Raw genomic sequence first — 22985 nt, forward strand, 5'->3', positions numbered from 1 at the left:
TACTTTCTGGTCTCCCTTGAGCACCTCATAATTAGAATTTACCTAGAATTCTGTTCATAAGAGAGTTGGACAAATATAATTTCAAAACTGATTTCAAAGGTAATCCCCTGCTTTTAAAAAAAAAATGTCAGGGATGAGATGGTGTTGCTGTTAACAAACACTGTAGCTAAACACAGTCATGGAATGGTGAGGAGACCTCACTAAAGGGAGGGTGTGAGTGGAAGGACTGCAGCTCCAGTCAGGTACAGCTTCCTGCCCCTCCTTACCAAAGTCAGGCTCCTGCTGGGGTGACAGAGCACCTGAGAAAAGGGTGGAGGAGGGGCGGGGGGGGGGGGATGATGAACGGAAGCACAAGACCAAGCAATAGGACCCAGGCAGTGAGTTAGCTGTAGCTGAATGCTGGAAGTGTGGACAGAGTCTACCTGTGGGACTAGAAGCTACTAGAGGAGTCTTATTTTATTTACTTACTACTCATGGTGATCAAAGCAGTCAGAATACTGAAAAGAGAGAGGAAAGGAAAGGAAGGAGGAAAGGAAAGGAAAGAGGAAAGGAAAGAGGAAAGGAAAGGAAAGGAAAGGAAAGGAAAGAAAAGAAAAGAAAAAAAAAGAAAAGAAAAGAAAAGAAAAGTCATGGGACTTGTTCTAAGTTTTTAATCCAAGGAGCAGGGAGAAGCAATCTGCTAAGAAGGTCTGAATAGTTAACTAGAAAAATATAATGAAATAACTCACTGATTAGATTTCATAAGTTCAGCTCCTTCAACATAATTGACAAAATTTCTTAATTGAATTTAGCATACAATTTTAAAAACAGACTGTAATACTTGCCCGTTATAGTCCTCTAATACTTACTATGGAAGGAATGATTTGCCCAAATCACTGTTTGCTTTAAGGAATTGTGTTTCACTGTGGAAAGGAGGAAGGGACTATGCCTTGGGAATTGAGTAAGGTTTTGTACATTGGCAGGATAAAGCTGCACCCGAGCCCAGGAGAGCTCTCCCTCCTATAAGCAGAGCAGAAAGGAGGGCGTGCCATCTCCCAGTACCCTGCAGCAAGACAGCAGCACTGGAGCTGGAATCAGATCCCAGGTGTCCGAGATGCTGTCAGTATTCCCTCACCAGAGCTCAGAACTGTGGTACTCCGCCGTCTGGGTGGGTGGAATGTAAAATCTTCTTCCTGTCTTCCTCCTCAAACTTCTCCACCCTTTCCAAGCTTCTGTGTAAATTAAGCGACTGTCAGTAATTATGAAGAATGAAATTAGTCATTGGCTCTCTTGGATCTCTTGGTTTGGGCTTGCCTTAGTTTGCTGATTGACAAACTTTCAGACAGGAGTGAATGAGCAAAGGGACCCAGCCTGGAGCACTGGAGTGTCTAGGGTAGGAGGGAGTAGCCACGTGACTGAGAGTCTGTCTGAGCCCCACTAGTGGTGCCAGAAGACTGGGCACTTTAGTATGGCTTCCAGCTCCACCTAGGATAGCAGCGCTGCCCTCTGTGGTGCATCTCCACCGCCCTCTAGTGTTTAGCATCATGGTGGCCACAACCATGGCCACTCACTAGAATGGCTGTTACCTCAGAGCAAGTGGTGCAGGTTAGATCTAGAGTCAGCAGGCCACAAAAGCCAAGTGTCCAGGGTGGCCCTTCCTAAGCACTTGTTCTTCCTCTCTGATTTCTACAGCAGTTATCCTTGGCGTTTATCACCTGATCAAGCACTATATAATATATAGGCACATACCATCTAAATATACGGAATGTATAATGTACAGTAATACACATTATCTAAGGAATGAGAAAAATGTATGCTATTCTGCTTGCCCCCTTCACACTATGCTGTGAGCATGACTCTTCTTGTGTGTCAGGGATACACACCCTCCTGTGGACAGCATGATGCTGTGTCTATTTACTGCTTATGGACTCTGCAGTTTGGAGCAGTTACCTGGTGTGTAAGGATAATATACACCACTTAATTATAAACCACTTGGATGTCCTGGAACTCTGGACAAGGCTGGCCTCCAACTCACAGAGATCCACCTGCCTCCACCTTCTGAGTACTAGGATTAAAGGCAAGTGCCACCCCACCAGCTCACTTGTACTCCTTTTAAGAACTGCTGGTCATTTGTTGATTTTGTTTGTTGTTCTTTGTTCTAGATAGTAATCCCTAGTCAAAAACACAGCTGACGATTTCTCTCCTGTCCTGTATACTGTCTCTTTACTCTGTGCTTCGCAGAAGTTTTAAAATTATCTGCAGTTCCATTTGCCAGTTCTTGATCTTATTTCCTGAGCTACTGGAGTCCCTTCCATGAGGCTCTGCCTTCAACAGCCACACCAATCTGAAGGCGCCAGGAAGTCCTTTACTTGTGTCTCGATCTTGGAAGTATTTTCCTTGCATTTTCTGGTAGCAATGTCGAAGTTTCAAATCTTAGAGGTATTGATCCATTTTGAATCCCTTCTGTGATGGATAAGAGAATTCTCATGTGGTCTTCCCAGGACCCTTTGTTGACGAGAATGTCATACACGCTGTGGTATGAGTCCTTGCACTGTCCCATCTTACCTGCCAGGGATGACTTCTGCATCCTCTATCTAATTCCATTCATCTACACGTCTGCTATTGTCATTGTGGCCCTGTGATAAAATCTGAAGTCAGACACTGTGCTTCCTTCATCACTGCTCTGTCCTTAGGGGCGGCTCTGCTCCAGGGTGCTTTTGTTCCATATGAATTTGAGGACTGTTGTTTCTATGTCTATGAAGAAACTCACTGGGATTTTGCTAAGGACTACATTGAATACTGTAGCTTGCTTTCGGGGCTACAGCCATTTTCACAATACTTATCCAGACAATTAACTTAAATATCATGGCAGGAGTCCCAGTACTCTAAATAGAAACATTTGTGCCCCTCCTTTTGGCTATACTGAGACAATCGGTGCCAAGGAACTGGGTTTTTCCTGAATTATCATGCTAAAGATGAAAAGGTTATTACTCTAGTCTTAGCCAGAGAGGAAGCTTGTCTCCCAGAAAGAGACTTCACACAGTGCTGACAACTTACAGGACAGACCAGGGGCCAGGAGCCAAACAGTAAAGTGTCAATGGTGGGTAACGATGGATCTGGCCATGCCTGAGACCGTACCACCAGCCCTGCATCCCTAGCCCAGCAGAGAAGGTTGTAAAGAAGGAAAGCAATTCAGTTTATAGTAGAAAGTGCTGAGGAGATGTCTTACACACCCATCTCCAATATTTAGTGCCTTGATGCATCAGGGTTACATGAAGCACAAATAAGGGAGCTGGGATTCCACAGGAACCATGATACACTGCCTTTATTGCTACATCACTTCTCCAGGATAAAAAGAATACCATCAGCTGGGCGTGGTGGCGCACGCCTTTAATTTCAGCACTTGGGAGGCAGAGGCAGGCAGATTACTGAGTTGGAGTCCAGCCTGGTCTACAGAGTGAGTTCCAGGACAGCCAGGGCTACACAGAGAAACCCTATCAAAGAAAACCAAAAAAAAAAAAAAAAGAAAGAAAGAAAGAAAGGAAGGAAGGAAGGAAGGAAGGAAGGAAGGAAGGAAGGAAGGAAGGAAGGAAGGAAGGAAGAAAAGAAAGAAAGAAAGAAAGAAAGAAAGAAAGAAAGAAAGAAAGAAAGAAAGAAAGAAAGAAAGAAAGAAGAAAGAAAGACCAACAACCAACAGAAAAGCAAATAAAAAGCTTCACAGATTTTTCTTTAAAAATAATTCATGTATTTAGCACAATTAAATTATGCTAATAAATTACTTATTTTAAAAAGCTCTAAGCAAAATCCATGTCAGTTCATTTCAAGTAGGGTTAGAGGGCTCAGCAGTTAAGAGCAGTTTCTCAAAATCTAAATGGCGGCTCACAACGACCTATTACTCTAGTCCCAGGGGATCTAGCACCCTCCTCTGGCCTCTGTGAGCACCAGGTACATACATCGTACACAGACATACACAAGCAAAACACTTATATACATATAATAAAAATGAATACATCTTCAAAAGACAGATTGCTTCATCACTCCTTCCCAGGAGTGCCTCCTGTGTCCTCTGCCCTTAGAGACAGTCCTGGACTCCACCTTGTACAGGAGTCAGGACAGAAATCTAGTAGGGAGAAATCCTGTTGCAGTGGGAAGCTGTTTTCATCCAACTCGAAAAGGCTCTGGATCTTCAGCACACAAGGTTCTGCACTGACTGCCAGCAAGGAGTGGAGCAGGTCTGCAGCGACCATGCCGTAGGTGACCTCGGAGGATGGCACTGAGGAAGAACAAAGCACACACGACACTCAGGACCACACTAGCTGCACAGAAACACATTCTGAAGGTTTCCTTGTCTCCCTGGGCTCCTCAAGCTTCACAGACTAACACCTTACATCTCCTGCTCTATGCCTCTCTTTCTAACTTCCAATTGTTGAAGGTGGTCTAGAAAGCCGGTGTGGTTCCTACTGAGCGTGAGAGCAAGCACAGACAACGCCCAGATCGACAGCAGCTCCAGCCACCAGCTTCCAAATACCTGAGCACCTGAGGTCTGCTGTTGCCTGAAGTAAGAAGACCCCATGGCTGGGAGCAGTCGGGCGCACTTGTTCCTGGAGGAGCTGGGTTTGATTCCCTGCACCACATGGCCGCTTACAACCATTCCTAATCTACTACTAGGGAATCTAATGCCCTCTTTTAACCTCTTCTGGAGTTTGAGTGTTTGCTCAACACTCAAACATACAAAAAATGTAAAAATAAATTTTACAAAAGGGCATGGTCCATATTAAAAAGGCCTCATACTTACTGTTGTACGGCTTTAATCATAGGACTGCATGTACAAGCTGAGCATCTCTGAGATGAGGTTCTTGGGACTAGAATGTTTTGGGATGTTAGATTTAAAAAATAAACAAAAAAACCCAAATACCCCAAACATTTGTATATAAATAATAAGGTATCTTAGGGATAAGACTTAAATCTAAACATCAATTTATTGTTTTCTATTTTTGAATTAAGATGCTCAACTTTTTATTAACACAAAAGCATCCCACTATTACAAAACTAAACAAACAAAAGAACTAGATTAGCTTGTCTACCTAAGGAGTCTGAGGCTAGCGAGGATGGAGAGTGATCATCTGACAGGTGGGATGTGTTCGCTTTCTTCTTAGTCACTGACTGTCCCTGGCATCACAGCTGAAGATCTTAAAAATCCAATCATAGATTAATTTCAATGCATGGTGCTACATACTTCTTTTTTTCTTTTTAGCTATTATGAGACTAGGATCCTAGTGGTTTTGCTGACCAATCAGGAATTTAGGCCAAAGAGATTAGGTGCTTCCTTTTCCATGTATGAGACAGATGTAATGAGATTTTACCTTTCAACTTATGTAGGCTTTTAAGCCTCACTCAAACTAAACTATCTTTCTACTTTTATACTGACAGGGGAAGCTTTTCTGTACAGCCCTGGACTCTTTGTGCTCTGACTGCTCCTGCGAATGGTTGCACAGAACAACTGCTGGATGGTGTTTGTTTTACCTATCACTCTGTTGAGGCAATCTGGAGAAATGTTGAGAAGAATCTGCTCCATCAACTTTGACCCAACATGGACACAAGTATTATGTCTTCCATCAACTATGGTCATTAAAGCTGACCTACAAAATAAACAACAGAACTTAGAATCAGACTCAAACACAGTGAAGACAAAATGTGACTGCAGACACCACCCCTTCGCCCACATAACCCCAGGTCCTCTTATCCCTAGAGCCCAGTCTCTCTCTGTCCACCTCTGCCTGTGCGTCTGTCTCGTTTGCTCTTATTCTCTCTTGCTTTCTTCTCTCTTCCATTCTTTATTTCAGCAAATACAAACTGAGTCTCTATTTTATGCTAATGCTGGTGTACACTCGTAACAAGACAAATCTGGTTCCTTCATCCAAGGAACTTGGGAATCTGATAGGAAAGAGGGTTTTGTCTGTTTGTGTGTGTGTGTGTGTGTGTTGTTTTACTTTGTTGTTGCTACTGTTCTGGCAGTTAGTTGGCTGGCTGGTTGGGATTTTTTTGGTTTGGTGCTAGGGATCCAATCCAAGAGGTCATGCGTGTTGGTCAGATGCTGCACCACTGACCTTTTTTTTTTTTTTAAAGATTTATTTATTTATTATATGTAAGTACACTGTAACTGTCCTCAGACACTCCAGAAGAGGCCAACAGATCCCATTATGAATGATTGTGAGCCACCATGTGGTTGCTGGGAATTGAACTCAAGACCTTTGGAAGAGCAGTTGGTGCTCTTAACCACTGAGCCATCTCTCCAGCCCCCTGCACCACTGACCTTTACATCTAACTCCAAGATTAGATTTTATGTATGTATGTACGTGTGTGTGTGTGTGTGTGTGTGTGTGTGTGTATTATTGCCAGGAAGACTCAATGTGGGCCAGAATAACCTTTTCAATAAATCATGTTGGACACATATGCAGGAAAAAGAATACAATCAGAAATCATGTTAAATAAAAGAAGCCAGATTCAGAATGACAAATACCACATATTTAATTCATATAGAGAACCGATGTTAAAAATTGTATGTATCCTATATATGTAATTACAGACAAGAGTGTAAATATTGTCTTTATAAAAGCAGAAGGAGGACTGGGGAGTCAGAGGGGAACACAGTGTAAGGATACAAACACAGGAAGAAGCCATGATGTGTCCATTGCTTTGTATGCTACCCTAAAAATTAATAAACTGAATATTTGTTTAAAAAATTATGCTAAAACATGTATATATCAATGTGCACAAGAAGGAAATTGGACTTCTTCCTTTTACCACCAAGGAAGTCAATACACAGGACAAATTACAACCCTAAATATAACAACTAAAATTATTAAAACCTTTGAAAGAAAATATAAGTATAAATCTCCATGATCTTGGATTGAGAGAGGAACCTTTCTTATATCTGACTTATATCCCAAAACTCCAGCAACAGAAACTAAAACAAAAGGCCTAATACAGTAGCAAGGATATGAAGAAAGTGAGACCCTCATCTTGCTTCCAAGTAAGATAGATGTAAAACTGCACAACAGCTTTGGAAAACAGCTTGGCCATGTCATATATGGCCAAGTGTGTCATCCAATACAACAAATGTATTTCTGAGTGTACCCAATTACTGAAAACTATGTCTCTATAAAAACATGTACACACATGTTCACAGCAGCCCCAAGGAGAAAACAATTCCAATGTTCATCAACTTATAATGGATGAATAAAATTAGATACACGTATAGTAGAATACTACTTTGCAACAAAAACTAAGTACTGTGCTAGGAATGTATCTGTTAGTATGCATGCCTAGCATACATAAACCCTAAATTAATTCTCAGAAACAGAGAAACCAGGCATGATGATCACATCTATCATCCCAGAACATGGGAAGTACAGGCAAGAGGGTCAGAAGTTGAAGCCATTGAGTCTCAGTTACACAACAAGCTCAAGGTAAACTTGGGATACATGAAACTGTACCCCACCCCCAAAAGGAAGATCCCACAACAGCCTCTGAGGTAAACTGGGTGCAGGAAAAGTCAAGTGTTATAAAGGGCCTCTCTGATCAACTTAGAAAGAACAAGGATAAGGTCTTTGGCCTCTGAGCCTCTTGATGTAACTGTTCAGACCAAAACCTAGTACCAGGACCCAGAATGTGTGATGGAGAAGTAGCTATGGGCAGTGCTAAACATGGCCAAGGGCTCAGACAGCCAAGTTTGCCAAGCTGCCTTTCCTTGGCTCTTTGGCTGTGAACAAGAAAAGACCAAAAGAACCAGAGAAAACAATTCTAAGGACCAAGAGTTTAATCCGTCAAGGACCAAAGTCAAGGCAGATGAAAAGTAGACCATTCCCAAGACAAAGTTGAAAGGAATCCACCTCAACCTTGAAGTCACTGACATAGGCACATGCTGGAACCACTGCAAGTCTTTCACACACTGAAAATGAAGAGTGAGAAGAAAACTGCAATCTCTCCTCCTCAGAGAAACAAAATAACTCTATCCAACCCAGCTATCAAATCACAGTGGGGAATCCCACCTGATGGGTAAGGTCCTAAGAAACCCCATGGAAGCCCAGACAGAGAGAGCAGGGATGAAAAGGAATATCCACCTCCATTCCAGCATGAGCTGCCCCCATCTGGAAAGATCTAGTTAGTGCCTTTGCCTCTCTTGAGCATGTACCTATACCTATATCTCAAAGGCCCCTGCCCCTGGTTTCATGGAGACCCGCAGCAGCTTATTTGGCTTGGCCACATTCCAACCCAGCTCAGCTTAGCACAGTCAGTCCATCTCAGTGAACTCCAGCCAGCACAAATCTCAACGGTCCTGCCAAACCATCTATGCCAGTTCCAACCACTGCCTCCTGACACGACAGGGTGTAACCAACCCCACCAGGTCTAGCATCTCTTAGCTGGCTGTTACTAGGCTTAGACCCTATAAAACATTGTCTTACACTTCTCTTCAGAAAGAGCCTGTTCCACCGCTTGTGACCAAGGCCCCATAACCTCCCAGGCCTTAAATCTAATATCAACTGCAAGACTTCAGCCACCAACCAATTCCATTAGAGAAAGATGACATTCCAGGGACAATCATGAGACCCCATCACAACAGAGCAGAGGCTGGGGTGGAGACATAGCTCAGCAGTTAAGAGTACTTATTGCTTGGTTTCCAACCATCCATAACTCTAGCTCCGGGACATCTATCATCCTCTGCAGGAACCAGGCACACACCTAGTGCAAGTAGGGAAAATACTCATAAAATACACACAGAATTAAATTAAAACAACAACAACAAAAAAAGCCAAAACATGAAATTATAAAGAGGAAGGCACATCGAACATGCAAGGACGCTGCCAAATATACTCTGGGGAAGCAGCAACTCTGCCTTCAAGGAAGACAGGGAGCTTGCTTCATATTATGGTTATATAATGTAAGCTACCAAGATGACTGGAACAAAGTGGTTTTCCACAAGGATATTAAGATAGATGCAGATATACAGACTAATAATAGACATATAAATATATAGACACACAGGTAACTGTAGGCATGTAAATATACAGTTCTCTATTCTGAAATACTTTTAAAACACAGTAAAACTGACAAAAGACATATAATTAAGTTATTTTTAATAAATGAGTAATAAAGTTTTATTTATTTTCTCATAATTTGATACTTATTTACATTAGTTTTCAAAGTAAAATATCTCAAAAGAAAGTATCTGGTATGACACTAAACTCAAATATTTCTTTAATAATTAGCAAATAATAAAACACTCATGGAAAATGTTAAGGTTGGCAAGGATAACGTTCCTTGCTGTGTAAGCTTAGAATCCATGTCTCCTACTTAGTTTTAGCTGTCAACTTGACACAGCCCAGAGTTACCTGAGTTTTAATCAGATTGCTCTATGGGCTACAGACATGTCTATGGAAGTCTGTCTCTAGGCAGGGGGTCCTGTGCTGTATGAAAGTTACCTGGTTAGCTGGGCATAGTAGTACATGCCTTTAATCCTAGCACATAAAAGGCAGAGGCAGGTAGACCTTTGTGAGACCAAGGTCAGCCTGGTCTACAAAGAGAGTTCTAGGCCTAAAAGAGTTACAGAGAGAAACCCTGTCTCAAAAAAACTAAAAAAGAAAAAAAGAGAAAGAGAGAATGAAAGAATGGAAGAAAGGAAGAACAGAAGAAAGGGAGGGAGGGAGGGAGGGAAGGAGGGAGGGAGGGAGGGGAGGGGAGGGGAGGAGGGGGAGGGGAGAGAAGGGGAAGGGAGGGGAGGAGGGGGGAGGAGAGGAGAGAGGGGAGGGGAGGGGAGGAGAGGGGGAGGGGAGGGAGGGAGGGAGGGGAGGGAGGGAGGGAGGGAGGGAGGGAGGAAGGAAGGAAGGAAGGAAGGAAGGAAGGAAGGAAGGAAGGAAGGAAGGAAGGAAGGAAGGAAGGAAGGAAATAAGTTAGCTACCTGGGCAGAGACTAGGAAGCAAGACAGTAAACAGTTTCCCTCTATAGTTTCTGCCTCTGCTCTGGTTTGAGTTCCTGACCTGACTTCCCTTAATGATGATTTCTTACCTGGAAGTATATAATTCAATAGACCGGTAATCTGCAACCTGTGGGTGGTGACCCCTTTGGGTAATGCATATTAGACATTCTACATATCAGATATTTATATTATGATTCATAACACTAGCAAAATTAAAGTTATCAAGTAGCAATGAAATAATTTTATGGCTGGGGGCGGTCACCACAACATGAAGAATTAAAGGTTCACAGCATTAAGGTTGAGAACCACTGCATTAGACCTTTGTTTCTCCAAGTTGCTTTTGGTCATAGTGTTGATTATCATAGCAAAAGAAAGTGAACTGGGACACCACAGAAAGACAAAGTCAACTCCACAAAGCTGTGCTCTGATCTCCGCATATGCACCATGGCATGGGCATATAAACATCACATACAATAATAATGATAATACATTTTTAAAAATTGAAAGTATTGATATAATCCATAACATGGGTATAGAAATAAATAAATCTTTTAAAAAATATTTTTAAAAGACAATGCACAATTAACTACAAATTGTAAGGCATGTGTATCTGCACTATATAGCAAGACCCTGTTGCACCCTAAATATGCTGTATAAAATGAATCAACTATATTTCGTTTTGAAGGCCTTTAACTATTAATAAGTCCATTTAATTATGTTTGTTGTATACCATGAACCTTAATTCAATCTCCTTAGCAATCTACAAAGTGATAGTGAACTTCTAGTCAGGCCTGGTAGCACAGGCCTTTGGTTAACTGAGAGGCTGGCATAGGAAGATGGAATTTTAAGGCTGGCCTGAGCTACAAAGTGTAAGTGCAAGGAGGTCAACCTGGGCAATTTAGTGAGACCCTGTCTCTACAGAGGAGGTAAAGAGAGTTACATACAGCATTTGCCTAGAATAAGGCCTTAAACTCAGTCATCTGGATTGAAAAATAAGAAAATAAAAGTAAACTTTATTTACTTATTTGTTTTTATTTGTTTAATGTATTCACTTCATAGTCTCTGGTTACTGGGGCTGCCCATGGGCAGCACCATGCCCAGCATCCTCACTGTTTCTAACACAGCACCTGCACAGAGACGTAAAGTCTCCTGACCTCGCTTCTCTACATCACCTGTACATGTGCCACAACAAATGAACTGCTGAATGCAGACGGACAGGAAGGCCCGTGCATATACCTAGGAAGCTCACATAGGATTATGAGTTTGAGACCAGCCTAGGCTGCCTAACAAGACCTTGTCTAAAACAACACAAAAATAAATAAGTAGAACAAAAATACTGATTGCATATGTGTTTCCTTTTGAGATATTTCAATATTTATAAATAATAGGAAATGACATAAGACATGAGTCACTTCCAGTCCTTTGTAAAGGACTGCAATTTTATGATTCTAAAAAACAATTATCCAAGACTCTGAACACTGATCTCATAGCGCCCGGCGTGCTTTTTACTGCACATGCTGGTTAACAGTTTCACCAGAGAACATACATTGACCAGCTTATCTTTCACTTCTAAAGTAAAGATGGAATCGGAAGCACTGAAGGCTAAACAAACATTTGCCAGCCTCTGCAAACAACCCAGGAATAGGCCACAGAACACTTTAACCTTTACATTGTCATTCTATGCCAAGATGAGGAAATACGCTCTAGATGGAATATTAGATAATGGTTATAAGTGAACAGTCCTCAGTAAGGCTGTTTAAAGAAATTAAGATCCAGTTAAATCTTTAAAATAATCTGACTCATTACTGGGAAATTCTTGGTTTCAGAAATAGTTATTTGTCACTCAGGGAAATTTTATTCTCCTCTTAAGCTCTTGGTTAGTTATATTGTAAAGGATTGGTATCTGCTGTTCTTAGTCACTTCCAGTCCTATGCAACAAATATTTTCTATCAAACCCACGAAATATCATACTTTACTACCTTACCTATAGAACATTTTTTTCCCAACAAATGGCAAGCAGCTCAGACACTGTCTGTAGATCCTGTTTTCATCGGTCTCTAGTTCTGACCCACAGTGTGCACAGCCAGCGTATATAATATTGGGAAGAGATGAGAAGATGCTCTTCAGAGTACTGCGAGCATTCAGAGCTATCTTCTGAGCTGCTGCAGTAGAAAACACCAGCTCTGAAACCTTGGCTTTAATCAGAACCACTCCTACGCAAAAAGAGAGATAATATAATTATTAGTTTCAACAATAACTTTAATTGACAAAAACAGCTAGCAATATGGTTCATTTACAGTCACTTACAGTATAAGCTACACCAAGGTCTTGTTCTTAGAATTCATCCCTGTCTACAGAATCTCAACTTACTTATGGCTTCCATAAAGAACCTAGAACATAATGGAGGACTTGCCTGGTGCTGAATGAGTTCTGGGTTCCCATTCAAAAAGGAATTCTGAGCAGGGTGGCAGGTGTGGTTTCTTTTGTCATTAATTATAACCTCAAGCATGTTAACTGACAATGTATTTATCTACTAAATACAGACTGAGTATCTACTACATCTACTATGATCTTTTGATCCTAACTTATGTTTGCCTTTCTGCATACTAACACAGCCCATGAGTCTATGTGAACATGACTCTCCTCTCTATACTCATTTTAGGGTTTCTTTAAGCCTTCAGATTTCTTTGCTCTTTTGCTAATGAGCTTTTTGTCACTAAAACAAAGATTCTGACATAGTGTAAAGCAGAGATATACTGGGATCCTGGTTTCAGAGGTGTCAGGAAAGTCATGACGGAGAGGACAGCACAGAGAGGCAGCTCTCACCACAGCAGCAGGAGGCAGAGCAAGATGGCTGGTGCTAGCTGGAGTTTTCCCTTCCCTTTTCTAACCTCTGGGCCCCCAGCCTATGTGATGCTGCCACCTACAGTCAGAATAACTAAGTCCCCCTTAGCTTAGTCTTTGGAAATACGGGCAGACTCACTCAGTTACACTTCACTAATTTCCTAGTCCTTTTTAATCCAAATAAGTCAGCAACTAATGGTAGCCATCAGGGTCCACTTACAAAGTATAGACCAGGATACATCATGTTAGCCCTCACTGGGACATCCAGAGGTTAAGTCACCTAGGTGAGTCTAAATCCAGTCAAGCTAACGATGAAGATTAATCAACACCATACGTATATGAATTAACATGATTAGTGAGATTTGATCTATCATTTGGCCAAAGGGGAGCAATGTCTAGAATCAGTACCACCTTGTTATATAACACCCCCATACACACACACTCCTGGCACATAGCTCCTGACACTACCTCAGAATGGTAAGAGTATTCTTTGCATGCCAGAAGACTTGGGTAACGGCACTGATAGCTGCGCCCCTTGGATAGCTTGATTAAGTATATATGGCCAGTAGAAGCAGAGTCAGAACAACCCCTAGAGCCCAATAGGGATGGGATAGTGTCTTTATCACAAGCCAGAGTAATTTCACATCTCACAAAGCACTGGCAAACCCAGATATTTTATTTACTTCACAAGAAATTCATGGCACATTGGTGGTGAGGAGGGGGATCGTGGCGGGGGGGGGGGGTATTGTCTCAATTTCTATCTTAAATAAGAAAAGCTAAAAGCCAAAGAAGGGAAAAAAGGAAATAATGCAAATTACAACAGAAGTGAATAAAGGAGAAAACAGAAAATAAAAACACCAAAAGGTGATTGCAATCCATAAAATAAATAAAAATAAAAAAGAGACACAAATTACTAGTATCAGATAAAAATCAATAGCATTATCATATTCTATAAATATTTAAAAGGATAGTAAAAATGACTTCATATCAATAATTTTTGCTATGTCAATTTTTTTAAAGATTTATTATTTTATGTATGTGAGTACATTGTCCCTGTCTTCAGACACACCAGAAGAGGGCATCAGATCTCATTACAGATGACCATGAGCCACCATGTGGTTGCTGGGAACTGAACTCAGGACCTCTGGAAGAGCAGTCAATGCTCTTAACCACTGAGCTGTCTCTCCAGCCAAATTTTCTGAAAACTACAAACCAAAATTCACTCAAGAAGTAGATAATCTTAATAGCTCTATATTTATTAATAAATACATTGAATTCATAGTTAAAACCTTTCAACAATGAAAACTTGGAAGCCTGAGATGGTGGTATACAGCTGTAATCCTAGCCAAGGAGTGGCTGCAAACAAGAGAATCATGAGCTGGAAATCAGGATATGCTATATAATGATACATAAAGACAAAACATAATTATACATTAAAAATATTAGGTGATCAAAAGACTGAGAAATCAATATCTGGTTCAGCTACTTATAGAGATCTACATTTTACTTTCATATTTAATTATATATATTCTCACAAGTGGTAGCCTATTTGCTTATACTGAAACTAGCAACATTTTATGTAAAAAGATCTTACCTGAATACTTCTCCTTTAGGTGAGCTGCTAAGTTTGATATCTTGACAAAGGAGGATGTACTTTTTTGAAATTTTGCTTTAAATGAAATTGCTCTTGTATCATCATCAAAAAGGCATTCACAGGAGGACCACAGTGTTGTATGTAATTCTAAGTTTTCTAGTATGTAGTTCCGCTGAACAAAAAGGTACTTAAATTCCCAAATACAATCTTAAACAAAAACAAATAAAAAGTCACCAAAATAAAGGGTCTACACTCAGAATCAGATTAAGTAGACTAACCTAATTAAATCAACTAAACCTAACTTTTCACTAAAGAATTTGGGAAAGAAAGACAAAATATAACCATGTGTTAAAGCAAATGAATTTACAAGCGACAGACTTTAAGGTTTCTGAGAGTCTCTCTAGCGTCCAGGCTACTCTGAACCCTCATTCCCCTGCCTCTGCCTCCAAGTACTGGAACTGCAGCTGTGCCCCACCACACCTACCTAGATACCATCTTTGTGATCTTTTCCAATGATTTCTTTGGCCCCCAAACAACTGCCTTTTTAGAACAGCACATTCTAATTTTGACAGCTAAAATGTTTTTATTAATTTTTTTAGCTAGTTGAGATTTTTAAAGGAAGGCTGAAATGGACATTTTCTGATTCCCTCATTAAGAACTAACCTTTGTTATTTTGTTTTTGTTCAGAATTGACAAGTAGCTGGGCGGTGGTGGCGCACGCCTATAATCCCAGCACTCTGGGAGGCAGAGGCAGGCAGATTTCTGAGTTCTAGGCCCTCGGATTTCTGAGTTCGAGGCCCGCCTGGTCTACAAAGTAAGTTCTAAGGACAGCCAGAGCTACACAGAGAAACCCTGTCTCGAAAAAAACAAAATCAAAAAAAAAAAAAAAAAAAACTAAACAAACAAACAAAAAAACCCACCAGAATTGACAAGTAAGTCAACTAGTCTATGCAGACAGCATCATTAAATATTAGGTGGAGCCGGGCAGTGGTGGCGCACGCCTGTAATCCCAGCACTCTGGGAGGCAGAGGTAGGCGGATTTCTGAGTTCGAGGCCAGCCTGGTCTACAGAGTGAGTTCCAGGACAGCCAGGGCTATACAGAGAGACCCTGTCTCGGGGGGAAAAAAAATCCTAAATATTAGGTGGGTGCTGGGTAGGACTGAACCAGGTCCTCTACCAACAGTCTACAGCTGATTATTGGAAAAAAGTTGTACTGAGAAATCTTCCTTTTGCTTTACTGTAATTTTAAAGTTGAATATACAAAAAAAAAAAAAAAACCCATAACTGTCTGATAAGAAAGTCTATACTGCTATCACTTAAAGGTCAGAGCTGTTGGCAGAGTGCCCAGCGTGCATGAGACCCTGGGTTTTGTCCCCAGTACTGCATAGCCTGAGCATGGTTGTGCACATCTGTAAAGCAACCTCTTGAGAGTAAAAGCAGAGGATCAGAAAGTCAAGATCATTCTAACTACTTGGTGAGCGGAGGCCAGCCTAGGCTAAGTCTGTCTCCATAACTTAAAAAGCAGTCCTTACTGAGGTTGTTAGAATAGGTGCAACTGTCTCTAAACACTGGTTTGTTATTGTGGTTCTAGGGAAGTTAGGTAAGTATGACAGCTTGTTTTATCAGTAAACTACTGCTCATAGCAAACTTGAGGAAGTTATATTAGAAAAGTTTTTGATCAATTTAAATCCATATTTGAATTGTGGATTTAGGATATAATCAGATTACAAATGTAGACATAAATGACTTTGGATAATATATGATTATCCAAATTATATCCAAATATAAATATAAATATAAATTGTGACTATCTGCATTACTCTGCTTAATTACCTATGTTATGAGAGTACTTTATCTAACTTGTTATGCATTTGAAATGGTATACTGCATTTTAAAATAACTGCATTAAAATGGCATTTGAGTCTGTATGAATTATTTTATGGTCACCTAATTACTCTTGTGTTTGTTTGTAACAGGGTCTCATGTAGCTCAGGCTGGCCTCAAAATATCCATGTAGCCAAAGATAGCTTTGAACTCATGATCCTTGTGCCTTTAGCTCCCAGTGGTTTAATTACAAACAATTACTCTCAATAAATATGATTGATTGATTGATGGATTGATTGATTTAAAGAATTACTTATTTTATTTATATGAGTACACTGTTGCTGTCTTCAGACACACTAGAAGAGGGCATCGAATCCCATTACAGATAGTTGTGAGCCACCATGTAGCTGCTGGGAATTGAACTCAGAACCTCAGGAAGAGCAGTCAGTGCTCTTTTTTTTTTTTTCTTTTTTTCGGCTTTTTTAGATTTGTTTTTTTTTTTTTCAAGACAGGGTTTCTCTGTGCAGCCCTGGCTGTCCTGGAACTCACTCTGTAGACCAGGCTGGCCTTGAACTCAGAGATCTGCCTGCCTCTGCCTCCCAGAGTGCAGGGATTACAGGCGTGAGCCACCACCGCACAGCGCAGTCAGTGCCTTAACCACTGAGCCATCTCTCCAGCTCCAAGAACTATGATTTATGCTGTTAGTATACCTTCATTAGAATCTAAGCCATGACCAATGCCTGCTGCACACCTGCTAGCAAGGCATATTTTAAAAGAATGAAATTTTGGGATTTCTTAAGATTCCTCCCCAAAGTATCAATTCCATTATCTTTAGTATTGAATAATAACTACTTGGTAATCATTTCTGATTATAGAAGCTAGGTTTGTTATCTTTAAGAGTATGAGAAAGCCAGTGCCTACTACAGAAGCTGATATGGAGATAGCCTCAAGAACTGTTAAATAAATAAAAAAGAAGACCAATAGTTTCTGGAAGCTAGATCACTTAAATGAGCCTTCAAAACTGTAATTTTTCTATTAAAAGAAATTGTCTTGAGGTAGTAAAGCACATGTTGAAACTTTAAAATGATGAAGGTATAAATCAATTTAGGCTTAATTAGTAAATTCAGCAAAAAGAATTTATATCAAAATTCCTGTGTTCATGTTTTCAATATTAACTAAAAAGTCAGGTTTATCTAGAGATATTAATAAATTCTCTTCTATTAGCACATAATTTTTAACTCTGAAGAAATAGTCATATTAAGAAAAGATGAATGTGTTCTGCTACCACACCAGTCTACCTCTGACCTACATTTTGTTCAGCATGCACTGTACTCGTGTTCACAGCTAAAGGAATGGTCAGTGATCATGTCTGTCATCAATACATGTTTGCCAAATTTCACAACTGGACAAACATCTGTCACTATTTAATCGTAACATAAAAGTCAGACTTATCTCAAATCCTAGTTACCAGCTATTAATGATTAAGAGACAATGTGACAGATCCTACCTGCAGATAAGCACTTAGGCAGAAGTTTAGAATACAACATTAACTCAGCCAAGTCTGAAATAATGAATCAGTTGATCATTATAAATTAAAAATCATTGATAAATTATTTTGCAGAGTAGAGTAACTCAAAAAACACTAAATAAATTATCTTTCATTGTTAAAATCAGAATTTCACACTAGTGAAGGAAGATACTATACTAATATATCAAAATATTCCTTTTAATTTAATGTACCATAAATTGTTAACTTATGCTTTTAAAAAGCATGCATACTACTGGGTCATAGTTTTAAAGCAACCATTCTGTAATGGCTAAGAGCTCATATTTTGAACTGGAATAAAAATCCAGAACATAGTAATTAATTCAAAAGGAAGTATGACTTGAAAGACTTAATCTATCCTATAACATCTGCCTTCTAACAGAAAGAAATTTATTAATAAGAGCACTCCAAGTGAAAAAAATTAAACTAGAGATATCTTTCCAGAATAAAAGTTTTAAAGAACATCTCTGAGGGGCTACAAAGATGGCTCAGCAGTTAAAAGCATGTACTGCTCTTACAAAAGACCAAATGTTTCAACACCCACATCAGGAAGTTATAACTCCAGCTCCAGGGAATCTGATGCCCTTTCTGGACTCCTGAGGCACCCTACACACACACACACACACACACACACACACACACACACACACACACACACTTTATTATTAAAAATAATAAAAATAAATCATTTTTTAAAACAAACATTATCTGAAAGAACGGTTTTGCTAATGTCTTCATGTAGTAAGCATGAAAACATTCAAGTCTTTCTTTTGTCATCATTAATTACAAAGGACTTCTAGATAACTAAATTGCTTTAAGTATAAGATTATGACAAGAGCAACTTTCAGAGGAGTATTCAGTCATTATTTTTGCAAATGCTGTAATCTCTTCAGAGTCTCTGCACCTCAGACAAATAAACATTAATCATTTACCAAGATATAAATAGGTTAAATGGGTTTTTTTTTCAGTGTATTTACCTTTTTTCCTTTGAAGCTGAGTATACCAGGCTGCTCCAGGACCCCATAAAACAAGCACATAATGTTGATCTTGAGCCTGTTCCACTGTTAACACAACTTTTCTTTGCTTCTGTCCTCTATAACTATATAATGCCTCTAGAAAAGGAAAAGGAACATTCTACTTGGTATTACTCTGCTTGGGTGAGACCACAGTATCTCACGGTAATGCATTGTGGTAACCAACTGATACACTAGAGGGTCTTATATATGAGTATTTATAAGCTAAAATTAAAGAGGCACTCAAAATACTTACCTGTCAATACAGTGACATCCACTATTCTGAGTATTGCATGGACTAATGTATCAGGCTGCAAATGCTCCAATTCCACAAACTCGACAGTGTTTATATTCTGAGGCTGCCTCTGAGGCAGATCTTTGAGGTAGGAATGTTTTGAAGATACATATGCCAGTAAGTCCTGAAGTATAACATTGGCAATTACATTGGCATCTAAGGAAGCAGAAGCAAAAAAAAAAAAAAAAAAAAAAAAAAAACACAGACAAAAGATGACAATCGTATTTTGCTGGTAATCATAAATGCAAAAGCCACAGCTGTGGTGGTTTGAATAAGAATGCCCCATAGGCTCATATAGTCACATATATGAATTCTTAGTCATCAGGAGTGGCACTACTTGTAAAGGATTAGAAGGTGTGGGCTAGGTGGAGGGAGTGTGTCACTGCAGGGGGCTTTGAGGCTTCAAAAGCCCATAGCAGGCCCAGCAGCACTCTCTTCCTGCTACTGCAGATCTGGATGTAGAACTCTCCTCTCTGCTCCTTCTCCAGCACCTTGACTGCCTGTGTGCCACCATGACCCCCACCATAAGGATAATGGACTCTGGACTTTAGGCTAGCCCCAACTGAATGATTCATTTTATAAGAGTTGCCACAGTCAGATGTCTCTTCACAGCAACAGAACACTGACTAGGACAACAACTCTCATCTTAAAAGAGTAAGAGATAGTTAGTTATGAAGCCATCTTTGAGTGATAGTCCAGGAACACAGATTTAAGATCCCAAATTCCATGTTCCAACATAGAAGCAGTGTCATGAAGTTTTATAATTTCACAAAAGAAAGGCATAAATTAAGACAGTTTTAAAATACATTGGTTGTAGGGCAGGAGAGACAGCTCAGTGGTTAAGAGCACTAGTTGCTCTGTAGAGGGCTTGTGTAGGTTCTCAGAACCCACATGGTGGCTCACAACTATCCATAACTTCACTCAATTCTAAAGGGTTCAATGCCCTATTGTGACCTCCTTCAGGCACATGGTGCATATATATATACAAAACACTCATACGCATAAATAAATTTTAAAAAATAAAATGGAATACATTGCTGGGTACATTGGAAAAGCAGGGGAAAGCTTTTCTATAGGCCAGGATGCTATCTGATGCATGCTCAGCTTTAGAATTGAGAAAAGATAGTCAGTCGTCTGTTGAATTATTAGATTCCAAAGGGCTTTTTATTGACCCATTAAAATATTAGTTTTGAAACAGAAATGGTCAAGGAATGGCTATCCAGAGGGCTAAAACTAGCCCCAAATAAGTAATTAGCCTCTGGACTCACAATGTTCCAATGTCTTCATAGTACTGAAATTCATATATTTTTGTTGTGAGCCTAGCCTATAACAGGTGAGCCATCTCTCCAGCATCAGTTTTGAAATTCCAGTCAGTCTGTCAGTCAGTCTCTGCAGACAACCGCCTCTTTTCACACTATATATAGTTTTGTCACACTATGCATAATGTTTTCTTTCTTTTTTTAAAAAGAGTTATTTATTGTATTTATGTGAATACATTGTAGCTGTCTTCAAACATACCAGAAGACGGTGTCAAATCTCACTACAGATGGTTGTGAGCCACCATGTGGTTGCTGGGAATTGAACTCAGGACCTCTAGAAGAGCAGTCAGTGCTCTTAACCAATGAGCCATCTCTCCAGCCTGCATAATGTTTTCTTTGAACTATGTTTTATGTTGTAACATATAAATACATATAAAACACTACTTAATTTCTATGCAATAAGTAGCTTATTCTTGACCTAGTTTAAACCAAAAAATAAAGGTTGATACTGTTATACAATAGAAACTTATCTCCAAGAAATTAACTCTGTTTCCAATCTGGACCCAGATGTTCTATTATTTTTTACTCTCCCATGCTCTTGAAACTATCAAGTGGGCTCCCCAATCTCGAGTCTAACCTGACCCATCTCTCCCAGCTGAGCTGACAACAGCTCCTCAAAAACAAGCCCCTTAGCACATCGCTTCTGCAGTGCCCTACCAGCCACTTAACAGACGCCCCTGAGCCTGCCCACACGCACCACAAATTTAGGATGCTGTCCTTATCACTTTCAAGGTGCTATAAAGTCATGACACAGTCCTCTTCTCAAACAAATTCCATACAGCACAGCAGCCATATACACAAGATTCTTCCTCTCCTAATTCTCATTTAAGCACATGTTACATTGTAATGTTTCTTTTAATTGTAAGGACAGCCATTCAATTATTCAGTTATAATACTATTTAAATGATTGTATCTTCCCATTTGAATGTTTTTTTAAATATTTTTGGACTATTTTATGTGTATGACTGTTTTACTGTGTACCACATATGTTCTTGGTACTCACAGAGTGTGTCAGATGCTGGATTTATAGATGGTTATGAGTTACCATACGGGTGCTGGGACTCACATCCAGAACCTCTGTGCAAACTATACTCTTAGCCACTGAGTCAATTCTCCAGACCCTGTCTTAAATTGTTGAGATAAACTTTACAACTTTACATACAATAAAATAAACATATTTAGAAGTACTGACTGAACCCATAAGATGCTCAGCAGTTAAAGGAATTTGCTAGAAAACCTGATGAGCTGAGTTCTAACTCATAGGAGAGAGCCAACTCCTACAAGCTGTCTTCTGAATCCCACATAGGCACCCTGCCCCAAATAAATAAATAAATAAATAAATAAATAAATAAATAAATAAATAAATGTATGTTTGCTGGGCAATGGCGGCTCACGCCTATAATCCCAGCACTCTGGGAGGCAGAGGCAGGCAGATTTCTGAGTTCGAGGCCAGCCTGGTCTACAGAGTAAGCTCCAGGACAGCCAGGGCTATACAGAGAAACCCTGTCTCAAAAAAACCAAATTCAAAATAAATAAATAAATAAATAAATATGTTTATAGGAATGGATTGATGAGATTTGCTGATCAAATTCTTCTGAAGGATGGGAAGATATGTTCATATATATAACAGACTTACAGCCAAGTTGGTTGTTTATTTTAGAAATCAGGAGTTTATAGACTGTCTCATTCTTCATTCGTTCTTCCCTCATTATTGTGATCATCTGCATCCACTCCATCTGCTACACTAACACCTAAGTATTTACTTACTCATCAGAGGATCATCTGCTACGTGACAGGTGCTATACTGGGCACTAAGAAGACAGAGAAAAATCACATCATCACAATCTCAACACAGAAAGAGTTACTGATTGACCTAGAGACACACGGTAGCAAACACTCAGCGTAGAATGTAAGCTGAGGACAGAGTTGACTCTCAGTAAATTGTTTACCCAGCACTTGGTGGCACTGGGCTCTACCCCTAGAACCATAAATGTGTCAGAAGGGATAGAAGTGTGGAAGGGACAGTCATGAAAAGAGAGAAACACTCCTGAAAATAGAGACAGAAAAGGAACTACCCAGAAAACAGTTGGCTAGAATCTCCAGGGAATAAACTGGAGAAAGTTGGATAGCAACTATGAGAAAAGATGCAGGGTGGCTGAAAACCTATAGCACAAAAGCAAGCAAAAAAATACAGTCTGTCCCAGAGGGGTTACTGTGGTCTGGGGGCTCCCTCCTCACAGTCCGTCCCAGAGGGGTTACTGTGGTCTGGGGGCTCCCTCCTCACAGTCCGTCCCAGAGGGGTTACTGTGGTCTGGGGGCTCCCTCTTCACAGTTCATCCCAGAGAAGTTACTGTGGTCTGGGGGCTCCCTCCTCACAGTCCATCCCAGAGGGGTTACTGTGGTCTGGGGGCTCCCTCTTCACAGTCCATCCCAGAGGGGTTACTGTGGTCTGGGGGCTCCCTCCTCACAGTCCGCCCCAGAGGGGTTACTGTGGTCTGGGGGCTCCCTCCTCACAGTCCATCCCAGAGGGGTTACTGTGGTCTGGGGGCTCCCTCTTCACAGTCCGTCCCAGAGGGGTTACTGTGGTCTGGGGGC

General features: G+C 40.2%; 1 protein-coding gene across 2 annotated transcripts in view; it reads right to left on the reverse strand.

Moving 5' to 3' along the window:
• Positions 1-3703: 3703 nt before the first annotated feature.
• The window catches only part of Shld2 (shieldin complex subunit 2), an 80032-nt gene continuing 60750 nt past the window's right edge, over positions 3704-22985 (reverse strand). For both annotated transcript variants that reach the window (XM_052190174.1, XM_052190175.1), the window contains 6 exons: positions 19033-19227; positions 18741-18875; positions 14394-14600; positions 11940-12168; positions 5503-5618; positions 3704-4252 (listed from right to left, as the gene is read on the reverse strand). In XM_052190174.1, the coding sequence (XP_052046134.1) occupies positions 4014-4252; positions 5503-5618; positions 11940-12168; positions 14394-14600; positions 18741-18875; positions 19033-19227 (1121 nt within the window). In that variant the 3' untranslated portion in view covers positions 3704-4013. The remainder of the gene's footprint in view (positions 4253-5502; positions 5619-11939; positions 12169-14393; positions 14601-18740; positions 18876-19032; positions 19228-22985) is intronic.

The sequence above is a fragment of the Apodemus sylvaticus genome, chromosome 8 (genome assembly GCF_947179515.1).
Source record: "Apodemus sylvaticus chromosome 8, mApoSyl1.1, whole genome shotgun sequence".
In the NCBI taxonomy this organism is placed as follows: Eukaryota; Metazoa; Chordata; class Mammalia; order Rodentia; family Muridae; genus Apodemus; species Apodemus sylvaticus.